The sequence below is a fragment of the Amblyomma americanum genome, chromosome 5 (genome assembly GCF_052857255.1).
Source record: "Amblyomma americanum isolate KBUSLIRL-KWMA chromosome 5, ASM5285725v1, whole genome shotgun sequence".
Taxonomy (NCBI): Eukaryota; Metazoa; Arthropoda; class Arachnida; order Ixodida; family Ixodidae; genus Amblyomma; species Amblyomma americanum.
Window position 1 is genome coordinate 209,712,578 of NC_135501.1, and position 20,447 is coordinate 209,733,024.

Here is a 20,447-nt window from a genome sequence, read left to right on the forward strand (position 1 = left end):
CGCTATGGAAGGGCATCTACGGGCTGCGTGGCGCAACCTGAGTGTGATCACGACATCATCACCATATCCAGCATATCATCAATGAACAAGATGGCGTTTGCGTTTATTTTACTTCAAGGATGTATTAGTTTTGTCATTTGTCTACGTTTTGAGTATTCATAAGAATTTTAAAAAAAGGTCATATTTGCATGGTTCATGCTAGATTTCAAAATATAAGACAAATGCACCGGGAGGCAGTGAGAGGAGAGAAGTCATTTTTCCTAGTGCATGCAGCAGACGATGATGATGGTGATGATCATCATGTCTATAGATGGATGGAAGGTAGGAGTGTCCTCTTGAAAAGGGGTGACGTCAGTTGCCACCATGCTCAACTTTTTTTTTTCTTTTACTTTTGTTGAACGGTATTGTAAGTTATTAAAATTCGCCATTTTCTTTAAATATGTCTTCCTACACTTCTAACTTTGTCACCTCTCCTTCTGAGCCACCAATTTTCCAACCACTTTTTGCTAATTTCCACCGCAGATTTATTTACATGACCAGTGTTATCTCTGAACCCTAGGGCCACAGGAAGAGTAACTGTGCCTGCATCGACATCGGGGTGGATACGCCCATCACATTTGAGTATGAGGTGTTCTATCGTTTCTACAGATTTACCACACACAACACGTGTCATCTTCGTTAAATTTATTTTTGTAGCTGCGCGTTCTAATAGACACCCTGACCTAGCTTCAAAGAGTAGGGCACTACCTCCTGAGTATCATAAAACGCTTCCTTCCTGATCCGCATTTTCCAGTATCGATATAGTTCTATACTATGCTTCTTTTCCATTGAATCTATCCAACTTTTACCTTCCGGGTTTTTAACCTGTCGTTTAATGATCTTTCTTTCTCCGTCCTCGCGTGTCTGGCATAATCACTGGTTAGCTTCCTAGTTCTTTTCAGCTATTGTGTGTGTCAACGCTCTTTCTGAATAGATATTTAAATATCTTAGCTGCCCCCCCCCCCCCCCCCTGTTGGGTGGGCCACCATTCACCATCCATCCAACTGGCCCACCATTCAGCCTTGCATCAGTACGTTTCTTCTACTGTGGGCTCTTTCCTGCTATATGTCGGCCTATGATCGAGTAATCGTGCCAACGCGTCCAGCCTTGTCCTGTGTAGTTCTCTTGTCCCTCGTCTTTTTTCGGGTGGTAAAATTTATTCTTCGACATGTCATACCAACTGGCCCACCATTCAGCCTTGCTTCAGTACTTTTATTCTACCCTGGTGAAAAGCTTCAATGGGGAATGCAACTGGGATCAACTGGTTTCAATGGGGATTAATTGGCCCCCATTGGAAACCAACTGGTATCAACTGGGAATCAACTGTCCCCATTGAGCAAGCAAATGGTATACTGTGGGCTCTTTCCTAGCTGTTATGCCAGCCTCTGAGTAATCGTGCCAACGCGTCCAGCCTTGTCCTAGGCTGTGTAGTTCTCCTGTCCCTCGTCTTTTTTCGGCTGGTAAAATTGATTCTTCGACATGTCATAGCAACTGACCCACCATTCAGCCTTGCTTCAGTACTTTTGTTCTACTGTGGGCTCTTTCCTGTTATGTCAGCCTCTGAGTAATCGTGCCAACGCGTCCAGCCTTGTCCTGTGTAGTTCTCTTGTCCTTCGTCTTTTTTCGGCTGGTAAAATTTATTCTTCGACATGTCATACCAACTGGCCCACCATTATTCAGCCTTGCTTCAGTACTTTTCTTCGACTGTGGGCTCTTTCCTGTTATGTCAGCCTCTGAGTAATTGTGCCAACGCGTCCAGCGCCTTGTCCTGTGTAGTTCTCTTGTTCCTCGTCTTTTTTCGGCTGGTAAAATTTATTCTTCGACATGTCATACCAACTGGCCCACCATTATTCAGCCTTGCTTCAGTACTTTTCTTCGACTGTGGGCTCTTTCCTGTTATGTCAGCCTCTGAGTAATCGTGCCAACGCGTCCAGCCTTGTCCTGTGTAGTTCTCTTGTCCTTCGTCTTTTTTCGGCTGGTAAAATTTATTCTTCGACATGTCATACCAACTGGCCCACCATTATTCAGCCTTGCTTCAGTACTTTTCTTCGACTGTGGGCTCTTTCCTGTTATGTCAGCCTCTGAGTAATTGTGCCAACGCGTCCAGCGCCTTGTCCTGTGTAGTTCTCCTGTCCCTCGTCTTTTTTCGGCTGGTAAAATTTATTCTTCGACATGTCATACCAACTGGCCCACCATTATTCAGCCTTGCTTCAGTACTTTTCTTCGACTGTGGGCTCTTTCCTGTTATGTCAGCCTCTGAGTAATCGTGCCAACGCGTCCAGCCTTGTCCTGTGTAGTTCTCTTGTCCTTCGTCTTTTTTCGGCTGGTAAAATTTATTCTTCGACATGTCATACCAACTGGCCCACCATTATTCAGCCTTGCTTCAGTACTTTTCTTCGACTGTGGGCTCTTTCCTGTTATGTCAGCCTCTGAGTAATTGTGCCAACGCGTCCAGCGCCTTGTCCTGTGTAGTTCTCTTGTTCCTCGTCTTTTTTCGGCTGGTAAAATTTATTCTTCTATATGTCTTAGTCCGCAAAACTCCCGTCCTGGCCTCAAACAACAAATAGCTTCCCCTACAATTATCATAGATATTTTCTTTGGCAATGTCCTGCTTAGAAATCCTGTCACGAACATATGTCAGCTGAGCGTCCTCAACGGCCAAAAAGTTAACGAAAGTAGCACGCAGTCCCATAGGACCCTGCCAAATGTGCAGATCTCTAGTTCGAATCCATGGAGGAATGCTTGAAAACATGGAGTCTTTCAAAATTCGCATAGACGTACGCGGTGGCGCCAACTTTCTCTCTAGGTAATATTTAGAAACTATGGTTGAAATGCACCTCACCCATTGGTCGGTAGAATTCAACGCTGTCCTTTTTCCACTTCATGATTCCGCCACAGAGATCAGTGGATTCTCCTTACTTCAACCCTATGCCTTTGGATGGATGTATCGATGGACGGACGGACGAACGGACGGACGGACGTACGGACGTTGGTGTATCATACCTAAGAACGAATTCGACAGCGCAAAAAAAAAGGGGGGGGGGGGGGGGGGAGGGGGCAACCACAGAAGGCACGACACAAAGAACGCTACTATCAACAGATTTATTTTGTCAACATCACATGTCACACTTGGGCACCGCCAGCTATCTTCGACAGACTGAATTTTAATAGATTATTATCTCATCCGTTCACCTAACTTACGATCATCAAGCCGCTAAAGCCATTACCATCCATCCATCCGGCCATTCCGTACTGCTCCGTGCTGCCACCACGAAGCGAGTCTCCGTCATCCAGGCATCCAACATCCAATGTGGTCGATTCTTCCGTTTCTTCAGCCGCAGTGGTCGATTCTTCCGTTTCTTCAGCCGGTGCTCGACGGCGGTGATTGGTGATGTGATCAAGTCTGCGCTGCAAGCATCCTACAGTCGAAGCTTTCGCTAAGAGGTCATTATTTGAGTAGTTTCTGTGTTGAGAGCGTTCTGCTCCGTTTAACTGCTGATCATGGCCTTGAGTGCGGTTTCTTCGCGTTAAGAACAGCAGCAACAGTGTAGGCAGCGATCGTGTCTTATCTGACGTGTGGCCTCATCTCAGTTCCGAAAGCGAAGGGTTCCTGAGCAAAAATTACGACGTTACATCGCGAAAGAGACCCTAATTAGAAGTAGAAGCGCAGGGTCTAACCTGACTGTCCGGCCTTTATTGTTCTCTCTGTGTTGTAACGATTGAATAAGCGGCCGCAGTTGCTATCGGAGTTTCGGATCTGCACTGGATAGTTGCTCCTTTGACTTTCGGTGGAAGGAAAACTGTACATGGGAGTTGCAGCTAGAGGTCTGTCCTGCGGTCTGGGTGTCCTGTACTTTCAGTGGACGGTGCCGAGATTTTTGACGTTTCCGCGTTCCTCAGTGCAACTGGTTTTAGGATCTCGTTGTACATCGATGACGCCGTTTGCAGTCACCGTTCCTTCAACTCGCCCAGTTTCAAAATATAAGCTCTGTGGCGAACGAGAATCTAATCAATTTCCTATTTCGCCATCCCTATTAAAGAGCGCGTAAACTGCGGTGAAGATAGCCAGCGTATCCTACTTCCGCGTGAAATTCGATTACAATGTCCGCTAAAGGCTGTGATGCCGCCAATCGTGTTCTTTTATTGCAAAAAAAAAAAACAAACGCGTGCATTGGCAGCCGCCTCGTAAATCTTTTACGACAAGACATTTCCATATCTCCATATCCATATATCCATTTGCATATCCATATCTGTTCTCCCCCATCTAATTTCTCTGTTTAAGGCAAGCGTTATGGCTCTCCCGCCTGCCCCTTTACACAAAAACTTAGCAGCAGTTGTAGAAAAGCTTGTTAGAAGTGGATCACCCAGCTGCTTGCTGACATTTAAATAAAATAATGATGGAAATTCCAATTTTATGCAGTCAATAGTTTGTTATGGCCTTGGTGGAAATAAATAAGACGTATATCCAAAACTGGCTAATAATGAATTAATTGTCTGCTGCTTTACTATCTGTGACTATGACTTTTTATTCTGTACTTTGCAAAAGCAAGCCAAACAAGTTATGTCGGTTTGGAGTTATGCGGTGCTGCACACAAGGCCTTCCCTAGCTCATGTCCTTGACCTGTCATCCTGGCCTGATGGTATGGTGCACCCCTGCGAAGTAGTTATGAGCATGGAGCCGCCACCAGTGCTGCGTAGCACTTCTGTCACTCTCTTGCACTTGCCTCTGTCTGCGCACATGAGTAGGCTTAGCAATGTTGACAGTGCCCTGTCTAGTCACAAATTTTGAGTTTGACCAGTCAGCTTAGGCCTTTGGCTTCTAAAGCTGTCGGATTGACACCCACAGGAAGCTGGGCCCTATTACCAAAGCCGTCGACATGCTGGCATATATAATAGTTGTGACACCCGTCCTAGTGTGGCACGCTATAATGGCTTGTTAGATATATGCTACATATTTTCCTGATTGATGGCAGTAGTTCCTTTGTTTGAAGTATTTTTGTTTGGATTTGTCAATATTTTAGTTTGATTTTCTTCTGACCTACACGCATATAGCTATGACAGGGAACAAGTGCCTTCATTTTAATGAAGTAGTAATGGATATTCTGTTTGACAGTGAGTGGCGACAGTTGAAGACAGCAATAAAACAAACTTTTCAGTGCATTCTTCTTATGATAAAGGCATCAGCAGTGGTGAGGATGAGATTATGCAGTCATATAGAGCTACCAGTAGTCTGTCCTCAGTATGCAAAGCGTCCATAATAGCAATATAACTTATACAGAACTCAGAGATACTACTTTCAGAGTGTACCCGCAGCAGTGGCTCAGTAATTAGGGTGCTCGGCTACTGAGCCGAATTTTCGGGCTCCATACCCGGCCGCAGCGGCAACGTTTCGATGGAGGCGAAACGCAACCGTGTTCTGTGTCGAAATTATTCTGGAGACCTGCACTACAGCACTTTTTTCTCTCTTCCTTCTTTCACTCCCACCTTTCTCCCTTCCCTTGTGGCACAGTTCGGGTGTCCACAGAGATGTGAGACAACTACTGTGCCATTTCCTTTCTCAAAAACAAATTTTTCTTTTGTCTGTGGTCTTCTTTTCTGAATGCCTCTTCACTCTGAACTGAACAATAAATCAGTACGAGAGGACAGCCACACAGGCAAACAAAACTATCAGTGGGCAGTGGCGTAGCCAGAAATTTTGTGTTTGGTGGGGGGGGGGGGGGGCTCACGTTGCAGTGCAGCCTCCTCCTTATAGAATTTTTCTAGGGATCAAATACATTAACAATAACTGCATTGCCAATGTCATTGTGTATTAGATGCTGCAAACGAATTCTTTAACGCTACGCTCTGTCAAAACGAGTAAAATATGTATTTTTTCATAAAAGAATATATTCGTATGTCCCAAAAATTGTGGCAGCAATAACTGATATCAATGCTTCCATGTTTTTTGTCTATTTAAACAGTAATGAAAATATCGCATGAACTTTAGAACTATATCAGTTCGAAACCAGCCGCTGCTGATATGAAATTTGAAGGCCATGAAATGAACAAGTTATGGACAAATATGTTAACATATCTTTGCCATTCAAGAACCTTTTTTACAATTTTGTACATGTGGAATGGCTACGGAAAAATCTCAATGACACTGTCCTTCGTTCCAATGTATTGCACAGGTGCAGCTGTCACCAGTCGAGTATTGTGTGTAACTAAACCGAAATTGCAGTCGCAACAGAGAGCACATATGAAAAGCAGGAGTTCTGCAAAATATACATTAGAAATTCGAAGATACAATGGAATATCACAAATGTGAAGACACAGCTTGATAAAGGGCAAAAAAGTCTCGCTGGAAGCAACTGCATGTATACACAAAATCTCGCAACAAGATAATTAAATGTACTTATAAGTCTCTAATAAATCTACATATCTAAGCAAAACTTGCTGTATATAATGCATCAAAAAAAGGCAAATAAAAATGTTGTGCAATCACAGATAGTAAACTTTGCGCATAGAAAGACAGGTGATCCAGGCAAGAACAAAACTATGACCCAGAAATCGTGATACGTATTTGGACCATGCTGCGATCGTGACAGCACCATATGGGTAGAATAATAGAGGAAGAATGCAGAAATCAATACGAAAATGTGTATTTTATCTGTCTCCACAGCGACAACAATAATTCTGCACTGAAAATTAAAGGAGGGTATTGCTTTGGCTCAGAAAGGAAGTAAAAGCAGGCAGCTAAAAAGGAAAGAAATGGACAGATGATGCGGCAAGTTGAACCATCCAATATCCGAGTGTGTTTGTTGTGAATAGCCGCGTGGGCCGGGCTTTCAATGAGAAAGGTCGGTCAAAATTGGTTATTGATGTCCTCGTAATTCGTATTCGCATGATAACTTTGATCATGATGCTAACTGTTACAATAGAGGGCAAAATTTTCTGCGGTATTAAAAAACTAATGAACAGTCATACGTTTTCCTAATTACGCGCATATGGACTTGAAGGAACATGCCTTTTTACTTGCATTGATTTCTGCTACTTTGCTACCTAAAGGAGAAAGTTTGAGAAATTTATATCCATAAAGTTTTGGAATCGAAATCTATGTGCGCCATAGATTCCGTGGCCGCTGCAAGATGCCGCGACGAGCCTGCTCATCATCGAAACACCCTTGAAACTTTGTGCTCGGATGGGGCTCTTTGCATTTAGTGACTCCAGCCCAGTGAGCACTTAAACTCTTTTGAATGTCCTGGGGACGTTCAAGACGTCCTGCGAACGTCCAGTAGAGTTCCAGTGCCCATTGGGAGGTGCTTGGCAATTGCCACAAAATCCAGCCTGAGTTCATGATGTTCACGCCGAAATGTCTTTTGAAACGTGAAAAAGACATTGTAGAGAATATCGAAATCTAAAGTCTGATGAAAACTCGTTTGGTCGAGTAGAAGATTCATGTATAAAGAAAGAAACGCCGACCAAAGGTTGTTTTTAAAACGAAGACGTTTTGGCTTCCATACGGAAGCCTTGATCAAGTGATTAAGAGTGATAAATTGATCAAGAGTGATCAAGGCTTCCGTATGGAAGCCGAAATGTCTTCGTTCTAACAACAACCTTTGGTCAGCGTTCCTTTCTTTATACGTGTAGAGAATATCAAACATGACTTCTGACACCGATGGTTGTTTTGGTCGGCGGTGAAAAAATTTTGGCGGGGGGAGGAAGCTGAGGCCTCATAAGCCACCCCCCTGGCTACGCCCCTGTCAGTGGGCAAAACAGATATTAAGTTGAGCATAACTGCCTTTGCAGGCTCAAAACATTTAATGTGGTCACAGCTGTCATAGTGTTGTTATTTTTTTCGCGTGTTGATTGCTTCCCACAGAGCAGCATTGATTTTCAGGCTTGGCTCGCATCTACTGAGGGGCATTATGATGTGAGTGTAATGAAAAAATGCTCCTTGAGCTGGGTTTTTGTGCCTGCCCCTTATGTTAAAACTCTGCTCCAAACGCATGAAGGACTGAGTGGAGCCTCCTCCTCCTTTGATACCTTGAAGAGTGCACCTCCCTTTAAAAGTCATTTTATCATTGCATGCAGTACCAGTTATTTTAGGAGGCAGCAGCAGAGGATGGATGCCCAGGCCCTGAGGGACCTGCCTCCTCTTCCCAAGAGCCTCAGCGGCCTCATCAACTTCAACAGCAGCCAGTGGCGAGAGCTGGAGCGCGTGCACCTCATGCGCACCATGATCCAGCAGGACCTAAGCCGAACAGCCCCGGTTGCCCCAGCGCGGAGTAGCAGTGCCAGCCGCGCATCAGCCTCGCGTCAGCGTTCTCCGCATGCAGAGTCGTTGCTTGTTTCGTTGGGCAACAACCGGGCTGCCCCTGGTGGAATGGCGAAGGATGCGCCAAACACGTGGTCAGGGCGATCGTCAAGGCTTGATGCCCAGCTGGCTATTCTCCGCAAGGAGATGGTGAGGTCCTTTCAGTTGTTGATAGCAGTGGTAGCAGCAGTAGTGGTTCGGTAGCAGTGTTGCTGCTGTTACTGTTATTACAGTTGAGCTCATTTATGACGAACCTGATGGTGTTGGGGATCACGTTTGTTGTATGCCTGGTTTGCAGTAAGTGCACTGCCCCATTACAGCGAACAATGCAATGTCAGACAAAGAAGGTGGCGTCTTTTTCTAGAAAAAGGTCTGTTATGCACATCTGCTTCTTCACGCAGGCCCTATAATTGCGCTTTTCAAGCTCTCCAGGGCGGCCATGTATTTCTCGCCAAATTTATTTCTACCTTTGAGCTGTGTTGGAGGCGCAATATTACTAATTATGATGTGAGAGTTCGTAGCAACTGGTGGTAGGTCGGCCTCCATGTCTTCAATCCTCGACAAAGTGAGTTGTATGGATGCAGCAACAAGGCTAGTGCCACGCACGTGCGCGTTGCTTTCGGCCAGCGGCATGTGTGCATGCCGGTTGGTCGCACTGATGGACTGGCACAGCTGCCCATCATTGTGCACTTGTTCAGCGGTTTCAGTTCCAACGTTTTATTGCTTTTTTGATGTTGCAACGTTGTTCTAAAGGGGGCCGGGGTGTCACAGAAGCTGGGTAATGCATTTTAGTGTCCACACTTTTACGGCGTCTCCTCGTCCGCTTTAACCAAGTGTGCTGTCACTGGCGTTCCTTGCATCTGAGATGCAGTGCCGTTGCTCTAATACACATTTTGATGGTAGCACCACCCTCATTCGTAATAAACATGCGTTCGTTATAAGTGGGCTCGACTGTATTAATAAAATGTGCGAAACACGAGGTGACACAAATGAACTGTGGCTAATAAATCTTGTGGCCTAAAACAAAAGTTTAAAAATAAGTTGAGGGGGTATTGTTCTAATGTGGTGCAAGCTTTAGCATCAGCTGTAAGAAGGTCATCTTGAGCGTGTGTAAGGCGGTCATGATCATGTGTATGAGCTTAATCAGTGGGTCACTCAACTATTGACAATGAGTGACAATGTTACGTGACCAACCCATATAACTTGCCTCATTGACAGATGATGGTCGACATGACAAGATCAGGTGACCTTGATGACATCATTTCATGTGGACAATGCCACAAGATTGTGAGGGTGGCGGGAGGTGTGGCCTGGCTATAACAGCTGTTGTAAAAATATATACATGCTAAAGTGTCGTCAGTTGCCTAAAATAATGAATGAATAACTCGTCGCCGGGTTGCAGATATGCTTGCGTAAGGAAGGCCTTCATGCTTTTTTTCGGTGCAAAAGGGCAGGTGCGCCTTGTCTGTGCATTTAAAGCACCTGGATGTGGTGTCCTGCACATTTCACTGAGCAGGTTATTGACACTGGAGCAAACGTACAGGGAAATCCCAAAATTGTCTTTCCTCTGGAACTGTCTGTGGTGTCATGTGGTGGAATGTGGTGGAATGCAACTGCTGGATCTCTAGTAAAAGTATACCAGTTGTGCCAGATAAAGCACAACCTCTACAGAAAAATTTATTTGCTGCTCCCCCTTCACACATTTCCTACTTGAACCGGCCCTAAGGATCGACATAGAGAGGGGCCCTGCTAATAAAATTTCCAGTGTGAAGTCTGAATTGGCCAGCGACTCTGACCTTTTTATTGAAGGTTTAGACGAGGTTTGACTACTGTAGTACCACCGTACTGTACAAGGACCTCGAAAAAACTTGGATTTTGGTCAACACATGCCTTTCAGTTTAAAGGGATTGTGTCAAAAGATTTAGGCTGAAGCCATGAAAAAGAGTTTTGTAAGGAACGGCTAAGTCATAATGAGATGGTGAATTTTATTGGCGCAAGGGCAGCTTTGGCCACAGAGCGCCATGGCACAAGGTATTTCCAGTTGCACACGGTGTGGTCAAAGGCCCAGCCCTATTTCCCATGCATTTCACTCCAGATATTTGCCAAGCACCAGGCCAGAGAAAAGTACCGGGTGGCAGTGGGATCGAACCCCGCACCTCCCGCATGCAAGGCTAAGCCACCGCTACGGCAGCAGCCGAGTCAACGGAAGCTTTGCTCCATTTCGCCAATTGTATGCTTCTGTGTGAAGGCCATAGCTGTTCCATATAATCTTTTCCACCATCCTTTGTTTACTTCCTGCTCTGACCTATTGCTTGGAACTAATGCGGGCACTTTTTTTTCTTTTCTACTCACCTATTTCTGCCTTGCCATGCTGTATAGGGCCCTCTCTACTTGGCCACACAGTCTCAAGTACTTTCTGAGTCCCTTATTACGCTTTCAAAACAGTCGCTATAGGGATTGAACTTACCGCCAGCGTTACGACAGCCAAGAGCCAGTTACAGGACCTTTTCCAGTGTTGTCTTTTTCTTTTTCTAGCGGTGCTGTTATTTATGCTCAAATTTTGCTGTTATGTGCATTGTTGCGACCGTTTCTGTGAACGCCTATTTATGATTAATATTTTGTGATTTCTATTTTATTTTAGTGCAATATCTTTAACCTTATAACAATACTTTGTATTTACTCCCCCCCCCCCATGTAATACCCTCAAATGAGGGCCTTTGGGGGTATTTTGAATAAATAAATAAATAAATAAATATGCCTCCACCAAGCGTTATGTTCAAAACAAAGCATAGTGACGTCCTGGCCTTGTTGATAGGATATAGAGTTTGTTCCATAAAGCCATTGTCTTCAATTCTGCATTGTGCATGGAACCATCCAACATGTGACATTGGCTTTCATGAATTGATGTATGAATTCTACTGCCTTGTGGACATCTGTCTTTCTTTTGCTAATATTGAGCAACAAAGATTACCATTGCCAATGCCACATACATTTAATTTTCAAGTATGCTTGTGGCTTTAGACCATTACAGTTTGAAAAGTTGCTACTCAAATGACCAAAGCCACAAGAAGCCACAAGCTGAAATAACATTACATTCTTGCAACAGTGAATGTCATGCAAGGAAAAAGCTCTAGTTTAGTGGCATTGTGTTTGAGTTGATGGGCTCACATTAGGTAATGATCGTGCTGCAACTTTCCGTTGCCAAAATTTGGGACAGTGGACAATTCCTTTTAGATGTTGTTATCAAGTCTTATAACAAAACAAGACTTACAGCCTTCCCTGGCTTTTACGAGCACTGCCTGACTTTTGTGAAACACATTTGAATTTAGGTGAATTTTATTGCATGTTGAGCATGCCAAAGTTGAGTATCAGCAAGAGAAATATTTGGAGAGCTCTAGACAAGCATTTCTCAGAATTGGAGCCCATGAACCCTTCTGGATCCCAGATGACAATTTCTAGGGACCCTCACTTTTTACTGAAGCAGTCTGGTGCATAGGGGAATAGATTCATACCTCTTTTTGTACTTCATTAGTTTGAGAGCAGTTCCCACTGTTGCAGTGAGACAGTAATTATCAAATAAGCCTGAGCATGGAAACCTTGCACTGTGTACACACAGGTCGGGCTGCGTCAGATGGACATGTCACTCCTGTGCCAGTTGTGGTCGCTCAACGAATCCATTCAGGAGTACAAGCAGGCACTGCAGGACAGGTCACCATCGTGGGATCCATCACAGGAGGAATTGCTGAGCCAGCTGAACGGGGCCTCGCCAAACATGGCCACCGCCACCTTTGACCTCGCCCCCATGCCGCCACCTACAGCACGGCACCAGCGGTCAAGCAGTGAAGGCTCGACACCGCGCCGGTATGACCCCCGCCATCCGCCAAGGAACCTGATGGCTGTGCCAGAGAGGACATTGACCATAGACAGCTCATCAGGCTCCAGTGGCGAGTACGACGATGTTCTTTGAAGCTGGCAACATGTGAAGATGTGACTTCTGAATAGCTAAATGGCACTAGCCACTTGAATTTGATAAGCCCTGAATTGATCTGATCTCTGGGGGGACAGCATTCATACTTGATGTCATGGCCATCAGGTATACTGATGGCTGCATGTGCATGAAGTTAACGTTAAGTCCCACTGTTGAGACTCGCATTTAAAGGCTTTTTGAGGTGTCGCAGTGACCACAAATGAGTGATTAATCCACAACCAAGCTTAAGTTCTAGAACAATATTTCGTGCCTAAGCTTTGAAAACCTTGTAGGTTATGACCATCGGTGATGTCACGGGTTTTAACTTTTGAGCAACCGCAGAGATATGAGTCATTCGAGTTATGTGTGGCTCTGAAATGATCGTTCAAACCTTAAAGCTTGTAGAAATTTTGAAGTCGCACCAAGGGAGTATAGTGCTCATGACTTTAATTACATAAAAGATGTGAGTAACAATGAATGGATGACCAGTGCAAGTCATTTTTAGTACCCTCTTCGACCTTTCAAAACACTTCAGATGACTTTTATGACTCATGCAGTAGAACAAGTGATTATGACATGTGTTAAAGATGGGGGCTTGGAGCAAATATAGACTGGCGGCTGGTGGAAGCCTTTTAATGTGCCCGCAGTGGTTTTTGAAGGTTGTTCTTCAAGGATTGTCATTTAAAGATATTTGAGCAAGTGCCAATGAGCGTCTGATAATTTGAAGGAATTGACAACCAGCCCAAGTGTGTTCCAGGGCCATAAAGGAAATATCTTGCCATGTATTGATAAAAGGAGGCATGGTGTCACTAGTTATGCTCACTTCAATGCGGCACTGAAAGTCGCGTAAAAGAAGACGTGGTGGCATTCCGCAGTGAAGCTTTACTATCACAGTGTCCCACCGTGTGGCCATATATGTCTGTATGTGTAACCTAGCTGTTCTGCAGTCGATGTAATCAAGCTAATGATGATGATGATGTCCTAGCTGTTGTTAACTTCATCACGGTTTTTCTCTTATCATTTACGCTGTCTTCAAATGTGAAGAAAGTTTATGCTGAAAAATCAGTCTTAAAAGTGATTTACGTCATTTACAATGAAGCTATAATACTGTCAGGCACTTTGCACACTAAACTTTCCATCAGGCCAAAAAAAATCAGGTTCCTAAAAAATTACTTGCTGGTCCCTTTAAAGATGTTGGCTCCACTTCATCATGACTGGGGAAATAGAACACTGGCTTAATAATCCTCAAGATGATGTTTCGACGATTGCTTATCAGTCGGTGATCATGGAAGACCTTACTGGCTTGAAATTACTTTGAACACTGGCTATAGAGAAGCCATCAAAACCGTCAAATCCAGATGTTAATATCATACGCGCAGGGCATATAATGCCTCTAACCGCAGCGGTGGCCAAGTTGTTGAGCATCCGCCTCGCATGCGGGAGGTGCGGGGTTCGATCCCCAGTGCCGCCGGGTACCCACCGGTGATACAATGGGTACAAGCTTTCCCCTGGTCTGGTGCTCGGCTTATTTAGGGTGAAATGCTTGAGAAATGGGTCTTTGACCCTACCTTGAGAAAATGGGAAATACCTTGTGTCATGGCGCTCTTTGGCCGTAGATGCCCTTGCGCCATAAAAATCCATCAAATCATCATCATCATATAATGCCTCTGTCAGGCCCTAAAGATTTCGGCTTTTGCAATTTTAAAAGCATTTGGTGTGAAAAAGGTTGTCATGCACTACTGCATCACCTTCTTGCAAGAGGTGTGTAGTAGGAACATTGCAAGTTGCATTATGCCAGGTACAAAACCTACAAGGGCAGAAGTGTTCATAGAGGCCTACATATATTTGCAGTATTCATTACTGGCTTTTATGTGCCGCACTGGCTAGAAATATCTGGCTCCAATGGTCGCAAGCTGTGCTTTAAAATAGTGCATGTGGTCAGCAGAACATCTGAAAAGCCGCGATTTTAAACCTACATACGAGAGCTTGCATATAGTGTTAACCTGACAAGCTTATGCGGCCACAACGTTGTGAGACTGCTACGAGCACTCTTTGACAGTGGGCCATGCACGGCCTCAACACAAGCAAGTTTTCAGTTTTGTTGTTACAGTGCCAACAAGAATGGGTGAGCAGTAATGGGTGTCATGCCGTTTTGCTCAAGCGCTTTGAAGTCTATGCTGTTTATATTTTATATGGTTTTAGTCACTTTGCCTTGGCGTGCCTGGCATGGTGCTGGACTGTGGTCAAATGGCCAACATGAGGTAATGGCTGTCTTACATGACCAGGCAGTTAGTTCTTCCGGCACTTGCAAGAGTTGCTTTTCATGAGTGCCCAGAGAAAAAAATAACACTACACAAATAGAAATCGCAGTTTAAAAATCTGTTCGGTGTACTGTTAAGCAAAACACTGGAGACAGTAGGGAATTTTAAAATAGGGGGACCCTATATTGGTTAGGGGAACAGTAAGGCACCAGTGCACATGCACAGAACGATGACCTGAGGGGTGTTACTCTCCTGCGCATGCGCACTGGTGCCTCGCCATCCCCCTAACCAATTGGGTCCCCTATTCTAAAGGTGTCTAATGATATCAGGCTGTACATTTGCATCACACGAATGGAAGCAAAAAATGAACCAAAAGTAAGCCTGCAGTCAAAGTTTTACAAAGCATGGTAATGGCAAATAAACTGAATCTAGCTTGAACTTGAACTTGATCTTTATTTACTAGAAAGGCTGGTGGGTCACCTGGGCTAAAAGCTGTAATCAAACAGCTTGACGAGGCCCAGGCAACCCTTACAAGGCAGCATAGACGAGACCACTAAATAATAACAATACTAATAATAATGATGAAAAAAGAAGGTTAACATGAGATATTCAGCCTTACAAAAAAATGAAAAACACAAGTAGGTCAGTAGCCAATGTGTACACAAACACTGCATTTTTTTGTTACAGATTGACACAAATCGCATGAATAATGAGAAGGCATCTTCGTGAGCAATTGCAAGGAAACTGTGAAAGAATAACTAGAAAACACTGTAGCGAGAAAACTGCATTACAAATTGGAAAAAAGCTGTAGCAGTTGAAGAGGTGTTAAACATTTGATGTGTTGATATTTGTTTAATATGGGCGGAAGATTGTGACGTAAAGACTGGAGCTTGTAATCGCACAGTCTTGTAATTGCACAGTCTACAATTGATGTACACTTTATAGGCAGTGCCCTCTTAGGGAGCCCAAGAAATGGCTTTGAAAGTGGCTATAAATGCATGCAATAGGTAAAGCAATGGCCATTGAGCATTTGTGCGGCATACGAGTCCTCAAAAGCAAGCCAATAATTTTCAAATTATTTTTATGAATTCCCATTCCTGTACCTCACCATGGCATCCAGCACAGATTTCTCGCACAACTCCTGCCAGACAACGTCATACAGCTCGCTTGAGATCAGTTGTGAGGGGCTGCTTTTGGCTGCCCAAAAAGTGCAAGGAAGTTTGTAGACAAAGCAGGTGAAAGATGTAAGTAGTGGAGGCATGGCCCCTCCCCATTATCATTGTGCTGTGGTGGTGGAACGAGTGCACCCCCCTCCCAGGGAGAAAAAGGTCATTTTTAATCGCCGATATCTCTCTGGTGCTACATAAACTGGATCGAAAATTTTTTTCAGTAGGATGATGCGTAGTGCATTACCAATTAACTTTTCCCTCGTCTTACCGTTGGTGCAGACTGTTTTGGCGGCCATTTAAGATCCTGATACCTTCTAAATTCCTGGTGGCGCGCCCAGATTGTAAAGATTGAAGTTTAGTTCAGAGGCTTCGACAATAATGCCGTGCCTTGTACACTTTTGAAGATTTGTACATCACAACAGGCGGGAAAGACTTCGGGGAAAACGGTTTGACAGTTGCTAACACACCACCTACTACTTCCAGACAGCATCCCACTTGCTAGTCAACAACTGTTAGTAAAGGCAAGGGCAGAAATGACTTAACCGGCAGAGTGGTTCAAGAAACGGCAAACTTGAGAATTTACTTGGCATCAAGCTCGCCAAGAATTAAAAAAAAACACTGTTACAATATAGTCAGTGAAATCAACCTTCAGTGAACTGCAGGCGATGGCCATGCCTTGAAAGGGTACAATTAGCGCAAGTATTTGAAAGCTTTGATCTTTTACTGGGTGCTCTAGGCAGGGTTAAACAATGATTCAGTACCTGACCATTTTCTGCTAGGCAGCTAATTTGTAGCTTTCTGCATTATCGCATGTTCATAATACTAAGATGCAGCAATGTCCTATCTATTGTTTCAGGAGCTGCTTATCTCGGTGTAAACAGATAATGTCTGTGAGTCATGTAACAGGGGCACACTTTTAAGAAATGACATGTTTATCTCCTACATGCAGGGATGTGATAATCTGGTAGCTTCACACTCCTCAGATAACAGCAGACTTTATCATCCTAAAAAAAGAGGCCTGTGATGAAGTATTTGGCGTGAAGTATTTGGCGGTTACACATTGTGTACAGTACCTGTGACAACATGAATGGTGTGCTTTTCATTAGCAGCTTATCACAGCTAGGACTGTTTGATGATATGTTATCTTTCATGCCTTACAAATGTGTGCCACTACTTGTTATTACAGTGGCCATGCCTCCTGCATGTGTTTGTTGCACGCTTGATTTCCATTTTCACACAACACTGGTGTCTATTCTCAGTTGCAAGAGCTACTACCTTTTTATAGTATTGTTTGTTTTTTGTGTTTGAGCCATACAAAACTGGTTACGCAATGTCTCACTGCCCGCTATTTCAGTGTTTCACTGACTCGCTATTTTTTTTTATTACAGCAGATGTGCCCAAAATACTCATATGTACAGGAACCAAATTATATGAAACTCATATGAACATGAGTTTAGGAGATATGTGCAGGCTTTTCCACATTCACAAGTCTCATGTTTATTCATCAACTTGGCATCTTCTGCACATGTTGATTTAAAATGGGAAGAAGAGGTGTTTGAAGCTTTTTACCCTGCAAGGAGTTGAAATTTAGCCCACAGACTGCATTGTAACTCGTAAAAAAGGGTGCAAGTGGTATGCCTTGGTTCTGCTAGTGTTTTTTTTGTTACACAAGTCTGGCTGCGAGAGCCCATTGCCTGTCAAGGCTTAGTGATTTCTTGAACAAACAACATTTTGCCAGAGCCTTGCCTTCTTTTCTTCTGTTCACTGTACTGTTCACTTATTTATTTCTTTGACTAATCTTTCTTTGATGGTGCCAGTGCAAACTTTTTTTTTTTTTGCATACAATATGAACAAAGCTTTTAAGCTACCATCATTCCAGTCCGACAGCTATTTTTGTTGAGATTTCTTTCTTTTTAGTTCGTAAGTTCATTCTACCAGCTGGAGACACTCATTCCACTGCATCGCTATCTGAATGAGGATTCTGCATTGTGTTTTAGCACGTATTTTATTAATGCTTTTGCATAGCCTTTGGCTTGTTCAGTGTGCCATTAAGCTTTCCTTCAGATTGCATAAAATCTTGTAGAATAGTTCTTGAGTGTTTGCACAAATGTTTACATACCCCATAACACTGTTTGGATTGGACAGGACTGACAACGTCCATTATAAAATGGCTTTACTCAGGTGCCCCGTATATACAATCTATTTCTACCAATTGCTATTCACCAATTTGTTTTGATTTCGAAATGTTTAGATTTATTTTTATTGTAAAATTTGTTGTCATCAAAGTGATGCATTAAATTAAAAGAAAAAAACTCAAATGGCCGCAGGACGAAAAATATGGCATGACACAGAGCAACGCTTGTTCCGCGTCGTGTCGTCTTTTTCTTAATATGGTCATTTGTGTTGTACTGTTCTGCATTTAACGTATATGGCTTACCAACTTGCCCAGCACAAAATTTTACTTAGGTACATCGAAGTTACGGATGGATTCTTTTCTATTCCCATGAGCCTTATCGTGTTGTTTTCTGCTTCAGGAGAAGACTAATTTGCTCTTTAATTACAAATTTATATTTTTTGCTGAAGCTTCATGATCCAGTATGTATTCAAGTTAGGAGATTTCCTTTTTAACAAAAACCACCGTCTGTTGCTTCAAAACAGCTAGAATGATTGGATAATAGTATTCAGTAATTAATTTAAACTGCTCCGACACTTGTGTTGTGAAACCTACTTTTGTGCTGTAAGCACTAGTGCAACACCCACAGTAAATTTGTGATGTCCTCATTTGTTTAGCATTGAGAGTTTGATGTTAACATTGGATAAAGTGCTTTTGGCACAGTTTGTTTCACAGCGTAGCAGCTAACAATCATTGTTGTTGTTTTGTCGTGCCCTTGTTAGTGGCCATACTTCTTTACACTTTGGTTTTAAATGCACCTTTTTATTTGTGTTTACACATTGTTTTTCATCTGTTTGTGAACTATTTCATATGGTTGCATGCAAATGCTTCGCGGGGTACAGAAACCTGCATTATCATTCCTAATTTCGTATCCCTCTAACACCCATGCCGCACGCGCACGAGAAATGGCCTTAAGTTTGTTAATGTCATTATTTTCGGAGTTGGTGCTACATGTCCACATTGAATGTTAATATACGAAAATCACAGTGACGATAATGCAGCTTGCATAGCAGTCAAAAATTTCACCTGAATATAATAAACAGTGCTAATGAGCACAGTATCGCGGGATTGTTCTTTAAATGTAATATAAAAGTTATTTTGCAGAAAATACCGCTGCTAATTGACAAGTTAAAAAAGTAGCCATAAACTTGCAAGTTGGCACAGAAGTCTAGAGTATCTGTCAAAAGTGCTGGTAAAAATGGCGCCCTTCGCACTGAAAATGCTCTAGAGATGCCTCATCTGACTAAAAGTTATGAATTAACCATTTGCTGCAGCTGAGAAAGTTGCTATACTAACAAAGTTGCATGCTTTTCTGCATGTGGAATGGGGACGAGATAACGCACTGCTCGAGCGAATGAGTGGTGGAATCGTGATTGGCAGTAATGCCATTTAATTTATGCACCACACAAATGCCAATTAAACTTAAGGCAGTAAGTGCTTAATGGCATTAAATTTGCCTGTGTGGCACAGGTATTCATACTGGCACGGTTTTGCATTGTGCTTCAATGTACCAGTTCTAGTCACTTATCTAGACCCAATGGCAGCAGTTTTATCTTTTAGCAGCTTATACATGGTATTTATCATTATTCTGCTCTTCTATGCTGATATATGTTGATATCTTGTTGCTGACTGAACATTCCGTATCTCACACATCCCAGATCTAGAATGGCCATGCGCCATACTTATCTGTTACTGCAAATGTGTATTTAGCATTACCTGCGCAGCTAGTGAATCTGTCTTTATGCAAGTACCTAGCTGTCAATTTTTTTTATTTCAATGTTTGGAGTATTCATGATAATGTGATGTGGTGTTTGAGCTTTCTCTTTATGTTGTGTTATAATGCTTGTATTAAGCTGATTTTTAAATGCACATTTAGCCTGGTAAATGTGTGGCGCGTAGTTGTTTGTGAAAATGCAGCCAGCAGCGATCCTGCTCATTTCTTATTAACTGCCAGTGTGCTTTTATGTACTTCTGTTAAGCAGCGATTAAAACCTGCATTGTCATTCGAACTCTGCGGTAATTTTCGCGCTTCGAAGAATTGCGCGATGCTTACGTGCGCGCGCCTTTGCGTTGCGCAACATTGCGCCATATGCTTCGATGGGCGTGGTCTGCCCGCGAAATGACCTTTCCCGTCAAAATTGAACAAAACGACGATTACTCCGCTTTTGGCCTAGGTGCAACCTGTGGCCATTATTTCACTAATTTCTTTACTATGGCCAACGTTTTATGAAGTTTTAAAACATCTGTTTTCACTCTGCGCTGCAGGGCATATGACATAGCTCTGTTCATTTTCCAAACTTGGAACGGCAGCCAATATGCTCGAGCTGGTTGCAGCGGTGTTGTAAAACTTCCCGTCTAGACACATCTTGAAAGACCGGTGACAGTAACGAGTACCTAAAAGCCTAAAGACAATACGTGAGTACTGACATAAAATGTTCGGGTGGCAGCTGCAAGGCTTTTGTTCGAGTAGTGTTTTTCTTTACTTCGCTAGCCAATCGGCGCTAGAGCAGAAGAGAAGGCGAATGAGCCCACGGCGTCGTGA

General features: G+C 43.3%; 1 protein-coding gene across 2 annotated transcripts; it reads left to right on the forward strand.

Moving 5' to 3' along the window:
* Positions 1-565: 565 nt before the first annotated feature.
* LOC144133579 (uncharacterized) lies at positions 566-19,914 on the forward strand. Of its 2 annotated transcripts, none has more exons than XM_077666766.1 (3): positions 566-621; positions 8,113-8,485; positions 11,952-19,914. In XM_077666766.1, the coding sequence occupies exons 2-3, from the start codon at positions 8,144-8,146 to the stop codon at positions 12,300-12,302; spliced, it is 693 nt and encodes a 230-aa protein (XP_077522892.1). In that variant the 5' UTR covers positions 566-621; positions 8,113-8,143; the 3' UTR covers positions 12,303-19,914. The 2 variants fall into 2 exon arrangements, with proteins under 2 accessions (XP_077522892.1, XP_077522891.1); XM_077666765.1 differs by lacking the exon at positions 566-621 and adding an exon at positions 3,325-3,483.
* Positions 19,915-20,447: the final 533 nt, after the last annotated feature.

Bases quoted from the DNA above. Each gene is read 5' to 3' on its own strand.
- LOC144133579 (XM_077666766.1), top strand. From the start codon at position 8,144: ATGGATGCCCAGGCCCTGAGGGACCTGCCTCCTCTTCCCAAGAGCCTC. The intron at 8,486-11,951 runs GTGAGGTCCTTT...GTGTACACACAG, and splicing joins CTATTCTCCGCAAGGAGATG to GTCGGGCTGCGTCAGATGGA.